A 21675-nucleotide genomic window follows, 5' to 3' on the forward strand; every position below is an offset into this window, starting at 1 on the left:
GGTGTTGCATTTTCTGTTGGTTCTTATACACAGCTGTCATAAGTGCCATGACATTGGCTCTATAGAGGCTCTAATGCATAATTTCATAATATCTAACAATTGATGCGGGGATGGGGACCTAGTAACATTGCCGGGATCAGTCCCGGAACGCGCCCTTTGTGAACAAAAGCCAGGACCAATGCCGTAAGGGGTGTGTTGTAGTGATGACGCATGTGCCGACGCACGCACCATCGCACGGGCCTTTCTACAGTGTAGCATAGCTACAGCATATGGGGAACGGCAAACCCAGTGGCAAAACTGGGGAGTATGGACTCGTCTTCGTGTAGAAATGACGAAGAGGACTTATCAGCAGAACTGACATCTGACAGGAGTTATCACATCCTGACGTCACGTGTCTTTGCGGGATCTTTACGGGATGTGTGTGAACGCACTCACAGATTCCGGAAAATCACTGGCAGTGTGAATGAACCAAAATCAAACGATCCCGGGACAAATCCCGGGACACATGAACCGTGTATTTTCCGGAATCTCTGTGTGAAAGGGGCTTATGTCACATCATAAAAGTCTAAACCGTTTGATATTAATGATTTTTAAGTTAACAATTATATTGGATTATGAATATTGTGAATGATTGTGAATTTTATTTTTATATATATATATATATATATATATATATATATATATATATATATGAATATTGTGGATTAAAATCATTTGATTCACCATGTTACATGCACAAACTTGTTTGGACATTTACAAGTTGTTAAATTGTATTTTTGTGTGTATAAATACATACACCATATTATATATATATATATATATATATATATATATATATATATATATATCAGTTTTAGAACAAAATTCATTTGGCTTCTCGAACTAGATGGATACTGGATACTAGATACTTATGACACTGAATTAATTTAGTATAGAAATTGAAAAGTTGGCCTACATTTTCTAGCTCATCCAACTTAGGGTTGTGGATACTACTTTTGTCCTTTTCGCTTTTTATTTTAGTGACTGGGAAATATTGAAGAATGATGTTGCATAGTTTGCCACGTTTTTAAAAGCATCACAGGGTTATGCCTGTGCAAAGAAACGGTTTCCCCCTTTTTTCATCTTTTTGCGTTTTTTGAGGCTTTTTTGAGTGACACATCCATCTGGTCTGAAGCCCACGCACTAAGGCGGCACAGCGAATCACATGCTTGGAATCGGTGTCTTTGACTGCGTATGAAGAAACCAAAAGGAGAGAGATGAAAACCCGGTGACAGAAGCAGTGAAGCGGATACTCTGGGATGTTCTGTTAGCTTTTACTCTTCCATCCTTTCTCTCTCCATCACTCTTTCCGAAAAGCCTCCCATCAGCAGAAAGGCTGCCAGCGAATAAGGATATGACAGTTTGCTGCGTAAAGGAAATTTGGTTTGTTAATCTGCAGGGCAAAATCAATGAGGTTTTGCATGGCTGAAAAGCTGTATTCCAGAGAGAGAGAGAGTAAGAAGGGAAAATGAGAGAGAGCTGTGGAAGTAGCGAAAGGGAGTGAAATAAATAAAGAAAAGAGTTTGAGGGAGATAAGGTTCTCAGGTTTAATCAGTGACCTGATTGTTATAGTAAAATCTTCTGCCAGAATATCTCCTCTAATGGATGAAGCACAGTAGCCAACTTCCCTAAAGAAATAAGACAGCGTTTCCCTTAAAGGGATATTCCAGATTTTTTAAGACCTGATGTCTATTTACCACATCTGTGACATCACAGACTTGTTGTCTCGCTGCCCTATCATGCAATGACTTTGCAGGCAGCTAAGCGGTTTAATGATCTACAACAAAATAGAGCAAGCTTTGATGATAACTAAGCAAATATTTAATCGCTAGAAATGACACCAAAAGTGGAAAACGTTGGTCAAAAACGTACATTTACACACAAACTGACCACCAACCACAACTTTCAGATGCCATCTTTATTTTTTAGCTTAACTGTCACAGAATGAAATGCACAGGATTGTGGGATATCAAAAATGTATCAGATGAAAGTATCTCAGGAAGTGAAGCTAACGTTGGATTCGGACATGTTTTGATGCTTTCCTACCTTGGAATGGATCCTCCGAAGGCAGCATTTTTCAGCTTTCTGACGCTTCAGTGCATATATTGGGTATAAAAGTCTGAGATCACTTAAATGGTTCTATTTTTCATTTTATTTTCCATACAATTTTTACAAATTATATTATCAAAATAACAAATTTAATTGAATTGCCATTTAAAATTTTATAATAAATACAATATTGGCGTTGAAATTTTATAATAAATACATTATTGTACTTTAATTTAACAATAATATTAATAATTATTTTTATTTTTAAATATATTTAAAATAAAAGTTTAAAATTGTCTATTTTAGGTGGAACTATGTTACAGATATAGGTGCGAATCTCCTTTCTGGTATTCTCATGTGGATACCAAGCTAAATGAAACTTTTTTTTTTTTCATGACGAAAATTGCATTAGTTTCCTGGCTAGCTTCCATTATAAGATTACATTATTTACTGTAAACAGGTTTCCTCTACGGAGGGGTCGGTTGAAATTGTTGTTGTTATCGACAGCATGCCATCAGGTTAAAAACGACATTTTATTCCTGAAATATTCCTCACGTTGCAGGTATTTAATAGATACCTCCTCTGTTTTCTGATTCTATTAAGTCATGAACACGAAGTTATTTCAAGTCATTGCCTGCTTGAATGATCATATTGGTGAGTGGGAGGAGAAGATAGCACATGGCCCAGTCCACCCACAATGCTCTAATTAGGAGGACATTGTGAGCAATATGAATTTAATTCCTTTCCAGAAATCTTGTGCAATCAACATTTCTAATTGTATTTCATCACAAAAAGAGAGAACTGAAGTTTTTCTGTATTAAAAAGACAGATTGCCTATCTAGGGGTCCAACCTGTTAATCTCCCATGTTTTTTTTTTTACTCTTTGCACTCTAATAAAATGATTAACGTTTGATAAGTTGTACTAAAATTATTTTAAACCTGAAAAGGATAGTTCACACAAAAATGTGTGATCATCATTCTCTCATCATTGTGTCATTTAAAACCTGTATGACTTTATTCACCCTCTGTGGAACACAAAAGGTGACATTTTGAAAAATGTCTGTGTTTTTGTGCATACAATGAAAGTCAATGATGTTTGGACCCCATTGACTTTCACTGAATTATAAAAACATTCTTCAAAATGTCTTTTGTGATGTCAGAGCCCAAAAAGGAAAACATCTAATGAAAACTAATAAAACTAATACAAAAAATAATCGTGGCAAGATGTGTGCTTGCTTGCTGATGTAGAGCTAATACACTGTAGATGAATGCTCATCTCATCATCTCTTCCATCGTTTTCACTCACTAAATATACCTTGTACGTGTAAAAGCATTATGAAACTGCATGAGAGGATTAATAATAATAAACAACACTTAATTACGAACAAAGAGTTACCTAGAGTTAATAATTCCTGAATCTAATGTCAACGGCATTTCATGCAGGTCAGATTATTCATGTTCTCTTTTCATGCATCTTTTTGAAGCTCTGTGTAAAGACGCCTGCATTCCGCATGAATTGAAGCATAATATGAAGATATACTCTATATGACTTTTTTCTTTTTTCCTGCAGGATTTACAAATGGATTATGAGCAAGAATCCCCTCAAGGCTCCATCATGGGAGGAAATAAGTAAGTTTCAGAACATGTCACACTGTTTTATATTAATAAAAACAAAGCTTTACTGCTGCAAAAAAAAAAAGGATTCAAACAATACAAATTAAATTTCTGTATATCTGTGTATTTGACATTCCTAAGAGAGTTTATTCACAGTTCAAAGACATACAGGGTTTGTTCATGGTGCATGTGTGTTTGTCCGTACATCTGTTTATCTCACACCTGACATTGCTGTCTCACTAGTGTGACACTTTGTTTCAGGTTGCTTGCATATGATCTGTATTACTGTCATTCTTTTAAAATGTACACACCCTGCGCATTGTTGACAGTCTTTGCCATATAGTGAACAGAAGGTCGAGTACACCAGATGGAGTGGCAGTGAAACCGTTCCCTCTGTGTTTGTGTGAGCGCCTTTCCATGTGCTCTGAGGTGTTGCTCTCAGCTCTTGTCAACAGATGGGTCCCGAGCACTTCGAGACACCCCCTCAGCGTCACAATTCACCGCATACGAGCGCTCATCCGCTCACGTTTAGTCAGCTCCATGCATGGCTACAGTAATCAGCCTCTGTTTGGTTAATGATGGAAACGATAACTAGAATAGTGGAATAGTATTGTCTGGATGAATGGTCCAGGGGCCTGTGTGGTCTTGGTTATTGAATACAATAAAATGAGAAGGCCACTCTTGGCTCCGAAGTAGAGAGACATGACATAATGAGATAATTAACACATTGCCATATTAATTGATTGATTTATTTTAAAAGTTGTTGTGCTGTATTATATTTTAAAAGTGCACTGTACTTAAAAATCATAAATATAAAGCACAAATTTGGATATTAAGCATCATCCAATACTGGAGAAGTTTAATAATGACACTCACCATTGAACCGTTATACTGCCACCTACTGGTGTGGAGGAGAGATCGTGCAAAATGAGGGGGGACCTACCTTATGTACAGTAGTCAACATTTGAAGTGGATCAAAACCTTTCATCAAAGTTATACGTGAATTTTTAACAATACCCGTTCTTGTCTTGGGAAAACTTTGATTAACTTTTTTGATCCACTTCAAATGTTGACTATTGTACAATAAAACAGATTAAACATATTTATATAAGTTCTATTAATATGTATGTTAAATGTTGTGAATGACTAATGGCTAGGAATCAAGAATATCTCTGTGTTCGGCCTTGGCTGTATGATGAAGAAATCCATCATGGTGTTTTCTCTATTGCACATGGTCCACAGAAATTAAATTTGAGCATTTTGGGTGGCTGTTTGCTGTGGTCTATATTGCTATCATGTCTTTCAGTGATTTTACAAAAACTGCAAAATGTGGCATATTCATTCACTATTTAAATGTTATGGTTTCCATCGGGTTACATTGATAGAATGTTGAGCCTTCACGATGTATTTAAAGTAATGACGTCATCGTTATATTTGCATACTGAATTGCAATTGGATCTTCTTTCTTATACATTTACAAACTGAATTGTGATTAGTCAGTTGTTCTTTGTATGCAGACGTAAGGCATGCAGTGTGTTTCCTCTGATGCAGCATTTTATTGATGTATTAACAAAACCTAAAACTGCTTTTGCCACCTTATGTGAACTGGTATTTTCTTGAGGAAATGTGAAGCTAGTTTTTATCTGCTGATTTCTTTCTGTTATTTTAAATCCCTTTTAGTCCAGAAAACGTTACTGTTCAATTATTGAAGCGCAGTGTAGATAAACAACTTTTGAACAGAGGTTCTAGACGGTCGGAAGCAGACATTCTCTTAAAATTTAACAACCAAGCATTGGACAGTTTCCCAGTGTCATCAGAGACAATTTAACAGTAAATGCCTGTTTATTTAGCCTTAAATCAATGAAAGCTAATGGATCCCTTGATGTGTTATAAAACTGTTCATCATGTGTTTCCACATGCTCTTTGCACTGAAAGAATCACCTGTTACTTAGCATCTTTCATTTGCTAAATTCTCTTTACAGGAGCCTCTTGAAATCTGTTGAAGAAGAGCTGCACCAGAGGTATGATGCCGTTGCTTTGTTTGTGTCCTTCACTCCTGTGCTCTCTCATAGCTCTCTCTTTTCTTTGGCTTTCTCTCTCTCTCTCTCTCTCTCTCTCTCTCTCTCTCTCTCTCTCTCTCTCTCTCTCTCTCATATTTTTGCTGCTCTGTCAAACTCTACCTGTGCATCTCTCTCTCTCTCTCTCTCTCTCTCTCTCTCTCTCTCTCTCTCTCTCTCTCTCTCTCTCTCTCTCTCTCTCTCTCTCTCTCTCTCTCTCTCTCTCCCTCTCTCCCTCACTTTCTCGCTTTCTCTCTCTGCATAGCTGGTTTTTCATCTGATCAATATTTGATGTGACCTAACCTTGCCCTTTTGTGCTTGTCCGAGTGGAACCAAAGGCTGATTTGCTTGGCAATGCTTTGTTGGAGATCTGTTATTTTTGCCACAGTATTAGTTTTCCATTCCTCAGTGGGAAATTAACCAGTTAGTCCCTCTAAATGAAATTTACTCCAGATGCATTTCTAGATTGATCTTTGGGATTGTCCTGTCATTAATTTGTCACACTTTGATTTTAGAGTCCATCTTTAAAGGGAATGTCACTGAATCATCAGACTGATTATTATGCTACCAAAATGTTTACTTTGCAATAGTGATGCATTTTTGTGAAAATGCACAAAGAAAATGTAACTTTCTTTTCATGGTGTCTTAAAAACATGACGCTCATAGCATGAGATGCTGAAAAAACAGTGAGATGGATCACAAAGGTCACATAAAGAGTCTGTTTAGTGCATATTTATGTAGACTAGCATTTAAAAACTACACGGGATGCCCTATGTGAATGGCCCATTAGTGTTTAATCTTACCCATGGGAAGTCGAACAGTCTTGCTTCAAATTGATAATCTTCATTGAATGAGCACCGCAACCTTCTCAATCCTCATTAGGGGGCATGAGGCTCATTTGGAGGATGATGATGTGGGTGAAGATGATGGTGATGATCATGATGATGAATTGCAACAGTAAGTTCTTCTGATTCTATAGCCAATTTCTCTCTGCTGCTCTAGGATAAAACGCTTCACGATCATGATGCACTGGCAACATTTTGATGACATTTTTTTATGTAATCCTTTGTGGCTCATATTAATTAAATTTTGACTTCTTTTCTTTAAAATCAAATACTGTTTTTCAATGTCCCCTGAAAATGTTGCCAGTATATCATGTCCTTTTTAGTTCCATGGGAATCATTCTTTCATCTGTTTTCCTTTCTTACTGGACAGACCATCTCTTTTTCGCTTTATTTAGCAATGCCATGACTAGCAGACGTTCAAGAATGTTGTGGTTCATCCAACTGCTACTTTAGCCTTATTTTCCCAAGTTCAAATGCAAATGAACTACTATCATGACACTCATAGCACACTCTTTGTGACGACAAGCTTTTCTAATACAAATGTTATTATTTATTTATCCAAACCCAATTGCTTTTATTAGTGACCACCAAAAAAAATCCAAAAAGCACCATGCAAGTAGTCAATATCACTTTTGCGCTGTATTTCATTCTTCAAAAGTTTGTGTTTCACGAAAAAAAAAAAAAACAGCATGCATGTTTGAAATGACGTGAGGGTGAGTGAATAATAACAGAATTTTCATTAGAGTGAATTATTCCTGGTGCATTTGATTGCATGCGTATTTGTTGTTTGTTTCCTGTCTTTTATTGTACCCCTGTTGGTCCAGTGTCAGATGAAACCAAACACAGAGGTTCATTAACATCCTGTTAATGGCCTCAAATTATGTTCGTCAGTTGTAGTATGATTAACATGAATAAGTAGCGTTGTGACTCAGCTAATTGGATGTCTGATTTGTCTCAGCATGAAAAACTCTACCATGAGGCCTAAGGTCCCCCCACCACTTCCTCCCAAGGTAAATATCCAAACAAGTTATATGGTATAAAATGTTTTTAGTAAACCTTTTTAGTGTTGAAAACTTGCACTACTGTTCAATGGTTTGGGGATTTTAATTTTTTTCTTTTTTTCTTTTTCTTTTTTTGTTGTTGAAAGAAATCATTACTTTTATTCAGGATTAAATCGATCAAAAGTGACAAAATACTTTTATATTGTTTTGAACTTTCTATTCATCAAAAAATCCTGATTTTTTTTTTTTACTTTCTATTTATCAAAGAATCCTGAAAAAAATGTATCTCACAAATATGAAGCAGCACAACTGTTTACAACATTGATAATAATTAGAAATTGTTCTTGAGCATCTAATCAGCATATTTCAGAATGATTTCTGAAGGATCATGTGACACTGAAGACTGGAGTAATGATGCTGAAAATTAAGCTTTGCTATTACATGAATAAATTATACTTTAAAATATATTAAAATAGAAAACAGTTATTTTAAATTGTAATAATAATTTACAATATTATTGTTTTTGTGTTTTTGATCAAAGAAATATAGCCTTGGTGAGCATAAGAGATATCTTTTTAAAACATTTAAAAACTCTTTCCCACCCCAAACCTTTGAAAGGTTGTGTATGTTCAGGTGTTGTTTTGATTTAGCAGTTTTATTTTGAGCAACCAAGCTTGAAGCAAGCTTATCGGAAATCAGTGAACAGCTCCTACAGTTTTTTTTTACATCTACTTTTTTTAGTAATCGCACTATTGATCCCACAGAAGCCGGTAGCATGCTGCTAATTTTGTTCTGTCGTTTCCAGCCAAAGCCCAGTCCCGGACCTCATCAAAGCTCCTCTGGCGATCATGACGGTAACCAGGGCACTATAAAGCGCTGCCCGGAGCCCGAAAGCCCGACTCGATCATCCACCAACGTACCCCCTCGACCTCCGCCTCCTCGACTGCCAGCAAACAAGCTCAGCAGTTTAGGTAATGAGACCAGTCGGGAAGAGCTTGACCCGTGGGAAGCCCAGGGGGATGCTGGGATATGTAGTCAGTTCGACGAGAGTCTGCAGGTCTCGTTTGACGACGAGGAAGATCACGATGAGGAAGGAGACAGTAAGACAGGCCCCTCCCATATTGAATTCAACTCAACCCTATAAACGTAGTTCAACCCCAGTCACTAAACCTGTCTCTAAACCGTCCCATTGTTAGTCCCTTTAGTCAGCCAGTAGTGAGATTACATGTCATCTCTCATCCCTCTCTAAGAGAAATGCCGTCAATGGTGTTGGCATGTGAAAATGTCACACACCCACTGGAAGACATCATGAATCACCCACTCCACCCTTGTAATCTTTTCCTTGTCAAATTATTGTTCTCCTGTCAGTCATTGTTGCAGTCATCCTTTTTGATTCATTACACTTGTCTTTGCATTGTATTATAGTGTGGTTGCTGCAAATCACAGCAGTAGCTTAGTAATTGCGAAACGTTCCATCGTAATGCTAAACCTCTTTGTGAATGTACATTCAAAGCACACTTTCTTTACATAATGTGCTCTGTGTGCATCTCTTGCTGGATACCTATTTTAAGGAACACAGCTTTTAGGATTTATAAACAGAAACTAAATTGTGTACTATATCTTTTCTTGCATGCCCACAGGTAATGGAATTAGCCCATCTGAACACTCGCTCTCAACGGAGACACAGTCCACAATGCCCCCTGCTGTTCCTGGAACGAAGGACAAGAAAGATTTTCTAGTATGGCTCGGTTCCATTGCATTTAGTGATTCTTGCAACACTTATGGTTTCTGGATAATGAATCTTTGACATGTTTGTATATGTTATATATGCTATGATCAGATCTTTAAAGAAATTAAATGATTAATTATTTAATAATAACAAATCTTTGACAAGTTTATGTTGTTGTAATGTGTGTGTGTGTATATATAATATTATTAAAAATAATTATATTGTTATTTTAATACATATATACAGTATATATATATATATATATATATATATAATGTAATTATGTATTGTGTGTGTGTGTATATATATGTATGTATGGTATGTATGTATATGTATGTATATACATACAGTACCTGTCAAAAGTTTAGAAGCATTACTGTACATGTTTATGAAAGGGGTCTCTTATGCTGAACCAAGTCTGCAATTATTTAATCAAAAATACAGTATAACAAATTTGTTTCCACAAATATCATTGTTTCCACAAATTGTTATGCAGCAAAACCCGTTTTCAACATTGATAATGATTAAAAAAAAAAAATCTTCATCAGCATTCAGCAAATCAGCATATTAGAATGATTTCTAATCAGAGTAATGATGCTGAAAATTCAGCTTGTCATCACAGGACTAAATTACATTTTTAAATGTATTAAAATAGAAAAAAAAAATTCTGTATCAATCTACTTACATTCTCATTTTTCTGCAATTGTATTTGTTTTCCCCACAGAAACCCATCAGCAATGGTCTCCCTCCAACTCCAAAGGTTCATGTAAGTGGACATCATAGATTTGCAGATCTATGGCACTGTATTGGGACTTAAGCGCTTGCCATATATTTTTATTTAAATGAATGCATGTTACCTTTTTGATGTGTTTGTTTTCTTGGATATAAACCTTTTGAACTGTGATTAATTTGGCTGCATCTGAGTTCTCCATTGCGTTTTATTCTCATATCCAGATGGGAGCATGTTTCTCTAAAGTCTTTAATGGATGTCCATTAAAAATACATTGCGCTACCTCATGGATCAATCCAGACACACGAGGTGAGCTCAGTTAATATGTCTTAGTTAGAATCTGGCTTACTGGAAATATTAATATTTCATGGTACGTTATTATATCTATTTTGCCTACATAAGCTTTTTCTAATATCTCCGCTGAAAAAAATAATTTTTTTCTTGCTCTCTGTTTATGTATTTCAGACCAGTATCTGATATTTGGAGCAGAAGAAGGCATCTACACTTTAAACCTTAATGAGCTGCACGAGACGTCCATGGAGCAAGTATGATGCTACTTTTCAGGCATTTGCAAACTAATTTTGGAAAACTAATTTGTGTGATGTATATCCTTGTGTTATCTGAGTGTGGCGTGCTTCTTCAGTCAGTCGACTCGTGACTCGTGTTTGTTTTGTGCTAAAGCTATTTTTGTGTCATTTTCAGCTTTTCCCCAGGAGATGTACTTGGCTGTATGTCATGAGCAACAGCCTGCTATCAATATCCGGTAAGCTGTGCTTTAAAAAAGATCAGGTTTAGCTTTTCAAATTACAAATTATTCAGAATGAGTTTCTTTTTTTTACAATTGCTAGAATATTTTTTATTTTCGGGTCACACTTTACATTATAGGATGGAACTGCTTATAATGTGATAATACTAGAAGAGTTAACTATAGTAACATGTCATATATGTCAAGTGTTTCCTGACATTGTCCTGTTTCCCTGTTTTTGAATAATGAAATTGTGTTTCCACAGGAAAAGCATGTCACCTGTACTCTCACAGTCTGAGTGGCCTGTTTGAGCATGCTCGACATATGCAGAAACTCCCTGTTGCCATACCAACATACAGATTTCCTGACAAAATGATCCCCAGGTAAATGTTCAGATCTCTGTGTGTGTGTAAGGATGTGACTAAAATGTGCATTTTTCATTCTATGTTTTTATTTGTATTCCAGGAAATTCTCAGTGTCCAATAAGATCCCTGAAACAAAAGGGTGTCAAAAGTGCTGTGTAGGTAAGCAGATCCTGTACTTTTCTTCCTTCCTTTATTTCTGAATTCAGTAACATATATACATTGGATGATGTCAAGCATATCATTCAGTTGTCTTTAAAGTGCCCCTATTATGCTTATTCAGATATTATTCTGAGTGTAAAAGGTCTGCAAGGTTTCAAAGATCAAAGTGCACGACAAATAAAGTTTTTGTCTCCCATAAGAAAGAACTGATTCTGAACTGCCTGAAACAAGTCGTCAGTACTACGTAGGTTTGTAACAGATTTGCATAATGCCAGCCTTTGGTCTTCATTGGCTGCCTGCGAACAGCGTCTACTTCGACCCGCCCTCAAACACTGTATTTGTAACTGAGATCTGGAAGATACCGTTTGTATCACTGTGTGTACAAGAACTGAGGAAGCCTCCGGAGCTGAAGTTCAGATACGGTAATGTGCGTTTAATTTCACCAATCACAACAGACTGGGCCGTCTGACCAATCAGAGCAGAGCAAGCTCTCGGAAAGGAGGGATTTAGAGAGATAGAATCCTTTATCGAACCGTTTCAGACACTGCAAGGAAAGAGGTGATGCTGCAATGTATATTATAAGAAAATGTTACTGTTTTTTGACCTTGGATGCTTGTAAACCTATTGTTGGAGTCCTCCTAAACAAAATTAAGAACCTTTAAAATAGCATAATAGGGGCACTTTAAGGAAAATCTAGTGAAATAGACTTTATTTAAGGTATTCTACAGTATTTTGTTTCCATATGTTGTCTTGTTTATTCTCAGTGAGGAATCCTTATACTGGTCACAAGTACTTGTGCGGTGCCTTTCAGTCCAGTATTGTCCTTTTTGAGTGGGTGGAGTCCATGCAGAAATTCATGTTGGTCAAGGTAAGCCCAGTGTCACTGGTTCCCATCACCAGAACAATGTTACAGGGTGATCTGCAGATCAGCATCACACTAAAATCCATGGAAAAAGGGTTGACAACTCAAAGTGGTGGAAATAAATATAATGTAGGCTTAGCTATTAGCTATTCATGTTTCCTTTAAGCTTTTAAAAATTGCTGATCTTCTACTTAAGACTAGTGGGTTAAAATTGCTTTACTTGGCATATTCACATGCAGGCTGTTCCAAATTAAGCACTGACTCATTCCCTGCAGAGCATAGACTTCCCCCTGCCGTGTCCGCTGGAGGTGTTTGAGATGCTGGTGGTTCCAGAGCATCAGTATCCTCTCATCTGCATAGCTGTGAGCAAAGGGACAGAGCTTAACCAGGTGGTGCGGTTTGAGACCCTCAATCCCAACTCTACCACCAACTGGTTCGATTCTGGTGGGTTCTTTAAAACTTCATTGGTCAAACTACTTGGTAAATCCTTCATTATGGGGACAACATAGGTCCCTACAAAGGTGGCAATGTCCGAAATCCTTGTCCTTGTGGAGACATTTGTTGATCCCCATGAGGAAAACTGCTTATAAATCATACAAAATGGGGTTTTTTTAATGTAAAAATGTAGAAAGTTTTCTCTGATGTGTAGGGTTAGTGTAAGGGGATAGAATATACAGTTTGTGTTGTATAACAAATGTCTATGGAAAGTCCCCATACAACATGAAAACACAACGTGCGTGTGTGCACGTGAGTGTGTGTGAATTTTAGATTTTAATTAATTTGACTTTTAGAATTTTAAAAATGCTTAATTCTAGAAAATTGTTAATGTTTCAGATACCCCACAGAGTTGTGTGATGCATGTGACCCAGCTGGAGAGAGATACAATTTTAGTCTGCTTAGATCGTAAGTACAGAACATGCCATTAATAACAGATGCATGCATATCAAAAAACAGATATAGTGATTAATTGCCCCTCTTCATCTCCAGGGAGCATTAAGATTGTGAATTTGCAAGGCCGGTTAAAGTCCAGTCGAAAACTCTCAGCCGAACTGACTTTTAACTTCCAGATTGAATCAATAGGTATGGAACTTTGGTACATTAAGGGTGTCCTGAAGTAAATATTCCTCAATTTTTACATAAGTCTTCTCTAAGCTCATTGAATTTAACAGTTATCCTTTAGGTATTTAAACACTTTTCTATGGGTAAATTCTTGTTTATTGTAGTATCTATCTATTGTAGTAAAATCTCTCTCTATGCATCTTTCTGTCCCTCTTAGTTTGCCTTCAAGACAGTGTGTTGGCCTTCTGGAGGCATGGCATGCAAGGACGCAGCTTCAAGTCCAATGAGGCAAGTCCATCTTAATATATGTGAGAGAAGATGTACAGACAATGTCAATAATATCAAGAGAAAAAACCCTGACCCCATCGTGAAGCAGAAAAAACAAACACTGCAAAAATATGACAATATATATAACTGATATATTAAATATATAATATAATATAATATAATATAATATAATATAATATAATATAAGTTTATATGTATGTTTATATCTAAATTAAATAAGTTAAATTTAATTTAGTATAAATTAAATGCAATTAAATGCAATACAGGTTACTAATTAAAATGTATATAATTAAATATGATTAATTTGCAATACAGGTTACTTTTTAATATGGTCTAGCTGATATTTAACAACATATTGACTTTTTTTTTTTATTCTTTCTCATTCAGCTATTTTAGACACACACACACACACACACACACACACACACACACACACACACACACACACGTGTGTATATATATGTATGTATATATATGTATGTATATATGTGTGTGTATATGTGTGTGTGTGTGTTTAAAATAGCTGAATGAGAAAAAAAAAGTATGTATGTATGTGTATATATATATATATTAGGGCTGGGAATCGATGAAAAAAAATTAACTAATTAATTGCACAATTTACTGTAATTAAGTGCATTTCCCCTGAGCTTGTAATCATCAATATTTAAACTTAGAATCACCTAATTAAATTAAACAACACAGGAAAAAAAAAGGCTTTAAAAAATAGCCCTATATTAAAATAATATTAAACATCAATATATTATTCTTTTTCAATAATCAATCAACATAATCAATTTAACAAATTTTTTTTTTTTTTTTTTACTAATTATCAAAATAAAATATAGTCCTACAAAGCTATTATTACCAGAGCATGTGATCAGAGCAGGTCATTTTACCATTGTTGCCCAGCATGACTATACCAGCTCAGTAGGGCTATTGCAAACAGAAGTCTACTACAGAGAAATTTCACATTATTTGAGAAGACTTTGCTTTTCCAGTGCGTGATCAGTACATGATTGGAGCGTTTGGGCCGTTAACGACAGATCAGAACACGCAGCGCAAACACGGAGCGGAACATTGAGCAGAGAGCGCAGCAGCGCGTCGACACACACACACACACACACACGGAACGGAGAGCGCGGCGCACACACGGAGCGGAAAAGACCTGCTCATGAAAGCTGCGCGAGAATGAAACCTGATCGCCGAACACGGAGGGGCGGGACGGCATATTTTCTGCCTTTTCAATAGCATCCGCAACAGGAAGCCATTAAAACGAGGCAAAAAAAAGTGCTGCATTAATTGCGTTATTTTTTTTTTAACACGTTAAACATCAACTCAAATTAATCGCAAAGATTAACGCGTTAATTCCCCCAGCCCTAAAATATATATATATATATATATATATATATATATATATATATATATCTCAATCAGGATCAGAATGTATTTCAGAGAGTGGTGTAAGAATTTTTTTTGTTAAATTATATGACACATATTTTGCAATCACGTTATTCTGTTTATATTCCAGATTACACAGGAGATTTCTGACAACACGAGGATATTTAGACTGCTGGGTTCAGACAGGTGAGAAGAAGCCATCTAATTATTATGTCATTATTTAATTAATATTGTACACTTTATTACTGGTGTGCCAATCCATGTTTTATGATGTAGGGCATATGTTCGCAGAAAGGGCATCAGGTCAAAGGTATTTGTTTTGATGTTGTTCTTTATAGAGTGGTGGTTTTGGAGAGCCGGCCAACAGACAATCCAACAGCACAAAGCAATCTCTACATCCTCGCAGGCCACGAAAACAGCTACTGACCGCAATGCATCTTGGTGCGAAAACACTACATGCCGGAATGCAGCGTTACAAGAGGCTTTTGTTTGAATGTGGCCCAATGACAACTAGCCACATCTCAGAAGAACCACAGATATGCTGCTGTTGGACAACTGAGAGCACAGAGGAAAACTTGAATGGATTCAAAGATCTCAGAGAACAGATAGGCCGTAACCGCATGATGTACTACAGTATGCACTTTCACCCTTAACTGTTTTAGAGGCCTTGCTTTGGTTTGGCTTCTAGCAGTTTTAATTTATTTTTTAACTGAAACCCACACATATACACTTTTTTTTTTTTCTTTTTTTTTTAAGTAAGCAAGATTTCTTTTGTTTTAAGCCACTACTCTCACTTGACGCTAACCACACAAGTGCTTGAAAACACGTATTTAATTCATGTACATACAGACATAGTATTGTTGAGTTGTACTCTTTGCATTGGTTATGTAGATATCAGTACATTTATGTTGTACAGGTTTGTGGCAGCGTTAGCGTTGTAAAGGACTGTGAGATGTTGGGTACTACTTAAAATTACCTCTAGGGCCAGATAATTTTTTTCATATGCAATGGTTTAAGAATCACAAAGCTGAAGTGCCACTTTTTCCGAGACTTGCCTTCTTAATGTCTTTTTTGTTTGTTTTTTATTGTAAAACCTAATCGTTTTTTTTTTATATAAAGCCAAATTGTGTTTTTATTGAGCAACTTCTAATTCAGTGGCCCTCGTAATTGTTTTTAACTCTGTGGTATGCACTCACTTCAAATTTGCACAATGTTATTAAAATGTTAATGTGTATATGTAAGTGTATGTTTAAAACCATGCAGATAATAACATATATAGATATATACACTTGTATTTTTTTGTAAATGTGTATACATGTATAATCCTAATAAGCAATAAATCATTAGGATGTTTTTACATTATTTTGAAAAGTTCTCAAGCTTATGTGGAAGACATTACTGTCTGCATCTAGATGTTTGTATGTAATTTGAGTGCTGTATACACTATTTACAAGATGATGTTGGAATTTGTGAGTTGCTGTAAACTTTCTACAACATGGTTCTCTTACAGAACTGCCATTCAAAGTAAATGTAATTCCACAATAAGAAAAGAAAAACATATTCCTTGCGTTCTCTTGTCTGTAATTCACAAGTTAATTCGATTATGGAATACGTTTTCTTTTCGTTTTGTGTCAAATGTACATAGTGTAAAATAAAATCACATGGTTTTACATACTGAGATGTCTTTCGTGTTTTAATAATAAAAGTATTTTGCTTACTTTTAAACATTTTGCTTAGTATTTCTTGTGAAATTTACAAACTCCATTTATTAATATTATTATCATAATTGCTATTATTAAAAGTTAAAAGCGCAAACGGTCGTGCTCAGGAGTCAGGACATAGGAAGCTGGATCAACACACACACGGAAGGGGACTTTTATTTTGCTTCACAGTCCGTCTCGTCTCGTGACGTCAGAGAAATCATGGCTGTGTCCAGTGTGTTTAAAGCAGGTCTTTTCAATCACAAAGTTGCAATCGTGACGGGAGGCGGGACTGGGATAGGAAAATCTATTACTTCAGAGCTCTTACAGTTGGGTATGCATTTACTGTTTTTACAGATGGATTTGTCCTTGTATTTAGATCAGGGCTGCATACGATAACGTATAACACTAACAGTGAACTTTAGTCCAGATATTGAGCAACACAGCAATCGGCCAATAACTTCCAGGTCATCAATCACCAATTTAACTATTCACCAATGCAATGTATTTGATGTTTTTAGATCATAATTTCCATTTAAGACAGGTGAATTTGGTAACATATATAAAATACAGAAAATAATGTTTTAAATGTTTTAGTATTAGAATGTTAAATACTATAGGAACAAACCCTCTGTAAAACGTTAATAAAACTTTGGTTTTGCCTGTAGTGCCTATATATATATACAGTCTCAAATATCTCCCAATATGTTGTAGGATGCAATGTGGTCATATCATCCAGAAAGCTTGAGCGTCTGGAGTCTGCAGCTGAAGAGCTGGCTCAGAAGATCCCCCCATCCAGTCCGGCTAAAGTGACCCCTATACAGTGCAACATCCGGAATGAAGAAGAGGTGACAATCTCATGATCCTGTTTTTATACATTGCCTTCATGCCAGAGAAGCATGTGTAAAATGTATTTGGTTTCAGCACGTTTATTTAGGAAGGTATAGGACAAATTATGGTTTCTCCATATGGCAATTCTGTTTATAGATAATAGTAGGGTCATTCTGTATCAAATCAACCAAATTTCAGAAACTTCCCCAGCTCAAATTTTTTATTTTGTTCATACTTTTTTCTGTAGAAAGACAAACGTAAATAGTGATGAAAACCAAAAATTTTGAGCCAAATTACAGGGGGCAGAAAATGACTTTAGAAAGATTGAACAAGCATGTAAAAGGATATAAAAAATATATAAAAAAATTTAAGAAAAAAAAAATGGTGGATTACTCAGTAAATATTCGTCCAAGGCATTTAATGTTCTGGCTTTTTTCTTCATTTATGTATGTCTTTTACCAGAAAAGAAATCAAAATTAAAAAAAGAAAATTAACTGGGGACTTCTGGTTGAGTTGAGAATGAGAGCTGCACGATTCTGGATACACTGAGAATCACTATTTTTTGTTTTGTTTGTTTGTTTGTTTGTTTGTTTCAAATAGAGATTCTGAACAGACAAGTTGAATGAATTACTTTAAAAAATCGGTTTGAATGAATGATTCAGTGACTTAAGTTACTCATAAATACTCGTTTCATTACTGCGTGAATCAGCGTTTTTCAATGAATCTCTTGAATGAATAATTCAATGACAAATTTAACAGTCACTTGTCACCACCTAGTGGCGAAACAATGAATTTGTTATTTGAGGCGCCAAGTTACTTTAAATATGTGATTTGCTCTATAACTTTTATCTCAATATTCTGTGATAATTTGAATATTTGTGAAACACAGAAATATCAATACTGTGTGGCTGAAAAATACTGCTTGTGATTGAAGCTGACCACTGCTCTCTCTGGCTCAGCGCAGATTTGAAGAGAAGAATGGCTGTATGGATTTGAATGGATTGTAGGGGGCGTGACTTGATGCGATGGGGGCGTGGTTTGTACTACTGCGGGACGCAGTTGGACACAGACACACACGGATTTGAATGTGATTTTGTCAAAGGTTTAATTGGGTGGCACAGGCGAATCGTTGTCGCATGAGTGTTTGATCGCGATCTTTTCACGATTAATCGTGCAGCTCTGCACGGAATGACCCAGTAGGTTTGGATTATAAAGTGGTGTGACTCTACAAAGAAAATGTATTATTTAGCCTATGTCTCATTTTTGACAGGTGAAGAACCTGATGGCCTCCACCCTGAAGCTCCATGGGAGGATCGACTTTTTAGTAAATAATGGAGGTGGACAGTTTTCCAGCCCAGTGAATATGATGAGTGCAAAAGGCTGGAATGCTGTGATTGACACCAACCTCAACGGAACGTTCTTATGCTCCAAAGAAGGTTCGGAGTGCGATGTGATGTGAAACGCGAGACATATGGTTTAGCTATCGGCTTCACTCTTAAAAATAAGAGTACCAAAAGGGGGTTTTCACAACGATGCCATAGAAGAACCGTTTTAGGTTCCCATAGGAAACCTTTCAGCGAACTGTTCTCAAAAGACCCATTTTTTGTGTGTGTGTGAAGAACATTTGAATAATCTGTAGAAACCTTTTGTGCAATAGAAAGGTTCCATGGATGTTGAAGGTTCTTTATAGAACCATACATCAGAGGCCAATAAATAACCTTTATTTTTTAAGGGTGTATTTGTGATTGTATGTGTAAATTGTAAGCCTTATTTCTAACTAAATAATTAATTGACATGTTCACAATTCATACCACTTCAAGAGCTACTCTCAGACAACTTTTGCTCTTGATTTGTAGCATACAATGCGTGGATGAAAGATAATGGAGGTGTGATTGTGAACATCATTGCGGACATGTGGAAGGGTTTCCCTGGAATGGCGTGAGTTGGTAAAAAAATATTGGTTAATAAAAATATTGTGTATAATTACTTTACATTTAATGGCTGTCTAAATATATTTATCCTCTCATGGTAAAGCATTTTGTCTCCTTTCAAAGCTATGTTTAAACTGCCAGACTTTTTTATGACAGGCACACAGGAGCGGCTCGAGCTGCAGTGGACAACCTGACCAAGAGCCTGGCCATTGAGTGGGCTGACAGTGGCATCCGGGTCAACTCTGTGGCGCCGGTTAGTGCCAGTTTGGAAACAATTGGAAAGCATACTGTATTTGCATAGTGTTGTCCAAAATGAGGTTGAATTGTTTGAATGAAATTCGTGACTATTGATTTATCGTCTAATCGTGGTTATTCTATGTAATCGCAATTATTTGAGATAGATAAATGTACAATAAGTGTACAGTTTCAATTTCAATCACATTTGGCCAAAGAATATAAAAAAAACACTGTTCTAACCAAGATAGTTAAAGGTCTTCCTTTATAGGAAATTATGGTTTGTGGGTTTCAGCAGACTGCATTATATTATATTATACATTTTCAAAGCATTAAAGAAAATCACATGTGCCTATTTTATTAAAATTGTATTATATTAATACAATTTAAGTTTAAAAATAAGGTATTAGGTTTACACTGCAAGTGACATGAACAAAACACAATTATATAATTAATCGCAATTATTACTAGTATGGCAATTAAAAATTCATGATTGTCACAGGCCTACCGCAAAATGAAAATGCACATTATAAGCTAATTAAATGTTGGGGGAAAATGGCAAAATAGTCTTGCCTGAAAACGTTTCCATAGTATTTTGGAAACCATAACCATTTGGTTATCCATAGTTCCAAGTTTTTTACTAAATAACATGTTTTTATTATATATAATGCAATTCCAATTCAACTGCAATATACACTCCTAATTGATCTGTCTTTTATTACAGAGACAGTGTGTGTCCATTTGTTTTTTTTTTGTGTGTGTTTCTCGGCTGTAGGGAACTATCATATCCAAAACGGCAATGGAAAACTACAAAGAATATGGTCCTACTTTGTTTAAGATGTCAGTGCCATTTAGTCCGGCTAAAAGACTTGGTGTTCCTGAGGAGGTAACATAACCTATTATGATGTTGATGACATTTTGAAATAGCAGAAACTAATCAAAGATCAGAACATAATTACTGCCGCTATATACTCTACAGCTAAACCTGTGTGTGTGTGTGTGTGTGTGTGTGTGTGTGTGTGTGTGTGTGTGTGTGTGTGTGTGTGTGTGTGTGTGTGTGTGTGTGTGTGTCTCTGTGTGTGTGTGTGTGTCTGTGTGTGTGTGTGTGTGTCTGTGTGTGTGTGTGTGTCTATGTATATAAACGTGTTTGTGTAAGTTAGTGTTTAAATAATCTGAGATTGAAATAAATGTCTGTTCTGCTCAGATCCTTAATATTTAATATGGATAATAATATATACAATATTTCTATCAGATATCACCAGCTGTATGTTTCTTGCTGTCTCCGGCTGCCAGCTACATTACTGGAACAACCCTGAAGGTCGATGCAGGACAGAGCCTTTACCACTCTATGTGGGAAATCCCAGGTACCCATATTTGAGCCGGATGAGAGCGTAACACGTGCTGTATTTGTTTCGAAATCACGGACGGATGTTGACTTAACATGAGTATTCCAATGCTTTCTGTTTCTGTTTGTGTCTCTCTGATCAGACCACAGTGCCTGGCCTCCAGCCCCAGATGGAGAAAATACAGACACACTGAGAGAAATCATGAAAATGACCAAATCCAAGCTGTGAATCATAACAAAACAAGTCTAGACTGTCAAACAGCTGCTCTTCATCACAGCGTGGGTGAAGAACAAATGTTTGTTTCTTTGCTAGGAATTGCAACGCGTCTCGGCTGGATTTTGAGTGATGCTCACTGAATTTTAGCATTATAATTGAATAATTCAACTCTAATAGTTGTTGAGGAACTATGCTTAATCAATGTAAATATATAGTATGATATTGTGAATATAACATTTGTAATTGTTAGATTTCTAAAAAGAACATGTATCAACTGTCACTGTGAGATTACAAATATGTAATGTATTGTTCAAGAAAATAAATTTTCTGTTGAAAACTTTTAATTGCATTAAGCATCAGTTTGCTGGGTCATTTCTGTTATAAAGTATAGGTTTTTATCAGCGTAACAGTAAAATAAAATAAAAATGTATATACCAGACTTTCAGATTTATGCTAGACACTTAAATTTAATTAAAT

The 21675-nt window shown here is 36.0% G+C and overlaps 2 protein-coding genes across 5 annotated transcripts in view; both read left to right on the plus strand.

The window, feature by feature from the left end:
- Positions 1-16614, plus strand: part of map4k3a (mitogen-activated protein kinase kinase kinase kinase 3a) — a 65498-nt gene extending 48884 nt beyond the window's left edge. For 2 of the 4 annotated variants that reach the window (XM_082155134.1, XM_082155135.1), the window contains 19 exons: positions 3659-3717; positions 5685-5723; positions 6642-6716; positions 7563-7614; positions 8411-8576; positions 9246-9343; positions 10059-10100; positions 10289-10373; positions 10530-10609; positions 10767-10827; positions 11075-11192; positions 11275-11333; positions 12098-12201; positions 12471-12639; positions 13030-13098; positions 13183-13275; positions 13472-13542; positions 15071-15126; positions 15279-16614. In XM_082155134.1, the coding sequence (XP_082011260.1) occupies positions 3659-3717; positions 5685-5723; positions 6642-6716; positions 7563-7614; positions 8411-8576; positions 9246-9343; positions 10059-10100; positions 10289-10373; positions 10530-10609; positions 10767-10827; positions 11075-11192; positions 11275-11333; positions 12098-12201; positions 12471-12639; positions 13030-13098; positions 13183-13275; positions 13472-13542; positions 15071-15126; positions 15279-15366 (1584 nt within the window). In that variant the 3' untranslated portion in view covers positions 15367-16614. The remainder of the gene's footprint in view (positions 1-3658; positions 3718-5684; positions 5724-6641; positions 6717-7562; positions 7615-8410; positions 8577-9245; positions 9344-10058; positions 10101-10288; positions 10374-10529; positions 10610-10766; positions 10828-11074; positions 11193-11274; positions 11334-12097; positions 12202-12470; positions 12640-13029; positions 13099-13182; positions 13276-13471; positions 13543-15070; positions 15127-15278) is intronic. The other 2 variants (XM_082155136.1, XM_082155137.1) reach the window with 1 other exon arrangement.
- Positions 16615-16816: 202 nt separating this feature from the next.
- On the plus strand, positions 16817-21551 carry pecr (peroxisomal trans-2-enoyl-CoA reductase). Its single transcript, XM_082155148.1, has 8 exons — positions 16817-16974; positions 17355-17488; positions 18742-18907; positions 19328-19409; positions 19559-19655; positions 20412-20522; positions 20889-21000; positions 21125-21551. Exons 1-8 carry the CDS (start codon positions 16863-16865, stop codon positions 21208-21210), a joined length of 900 nt encoding a protein of 299 aa, XP_082011274.1. The 5' UTR covers positions 16817-16862; the 3' UTR covers positions 21211-21551.
- The last annotated feature ends 124 nt before the right edge of the window (positions 21552-21675 follow it).

Source organism: Leuciscus leuciscus, assembly GCF_965113295.1.
Source record: "Leuciscus leuciscus genome assembly, chromosome: 23".
Lineage (NCBI taxonomy): Eukaryota > Metazoa > Chordata > Actinopteri > Cypriniformes > Leuciscidae > Leuciscus > Leuciscus leuciscus.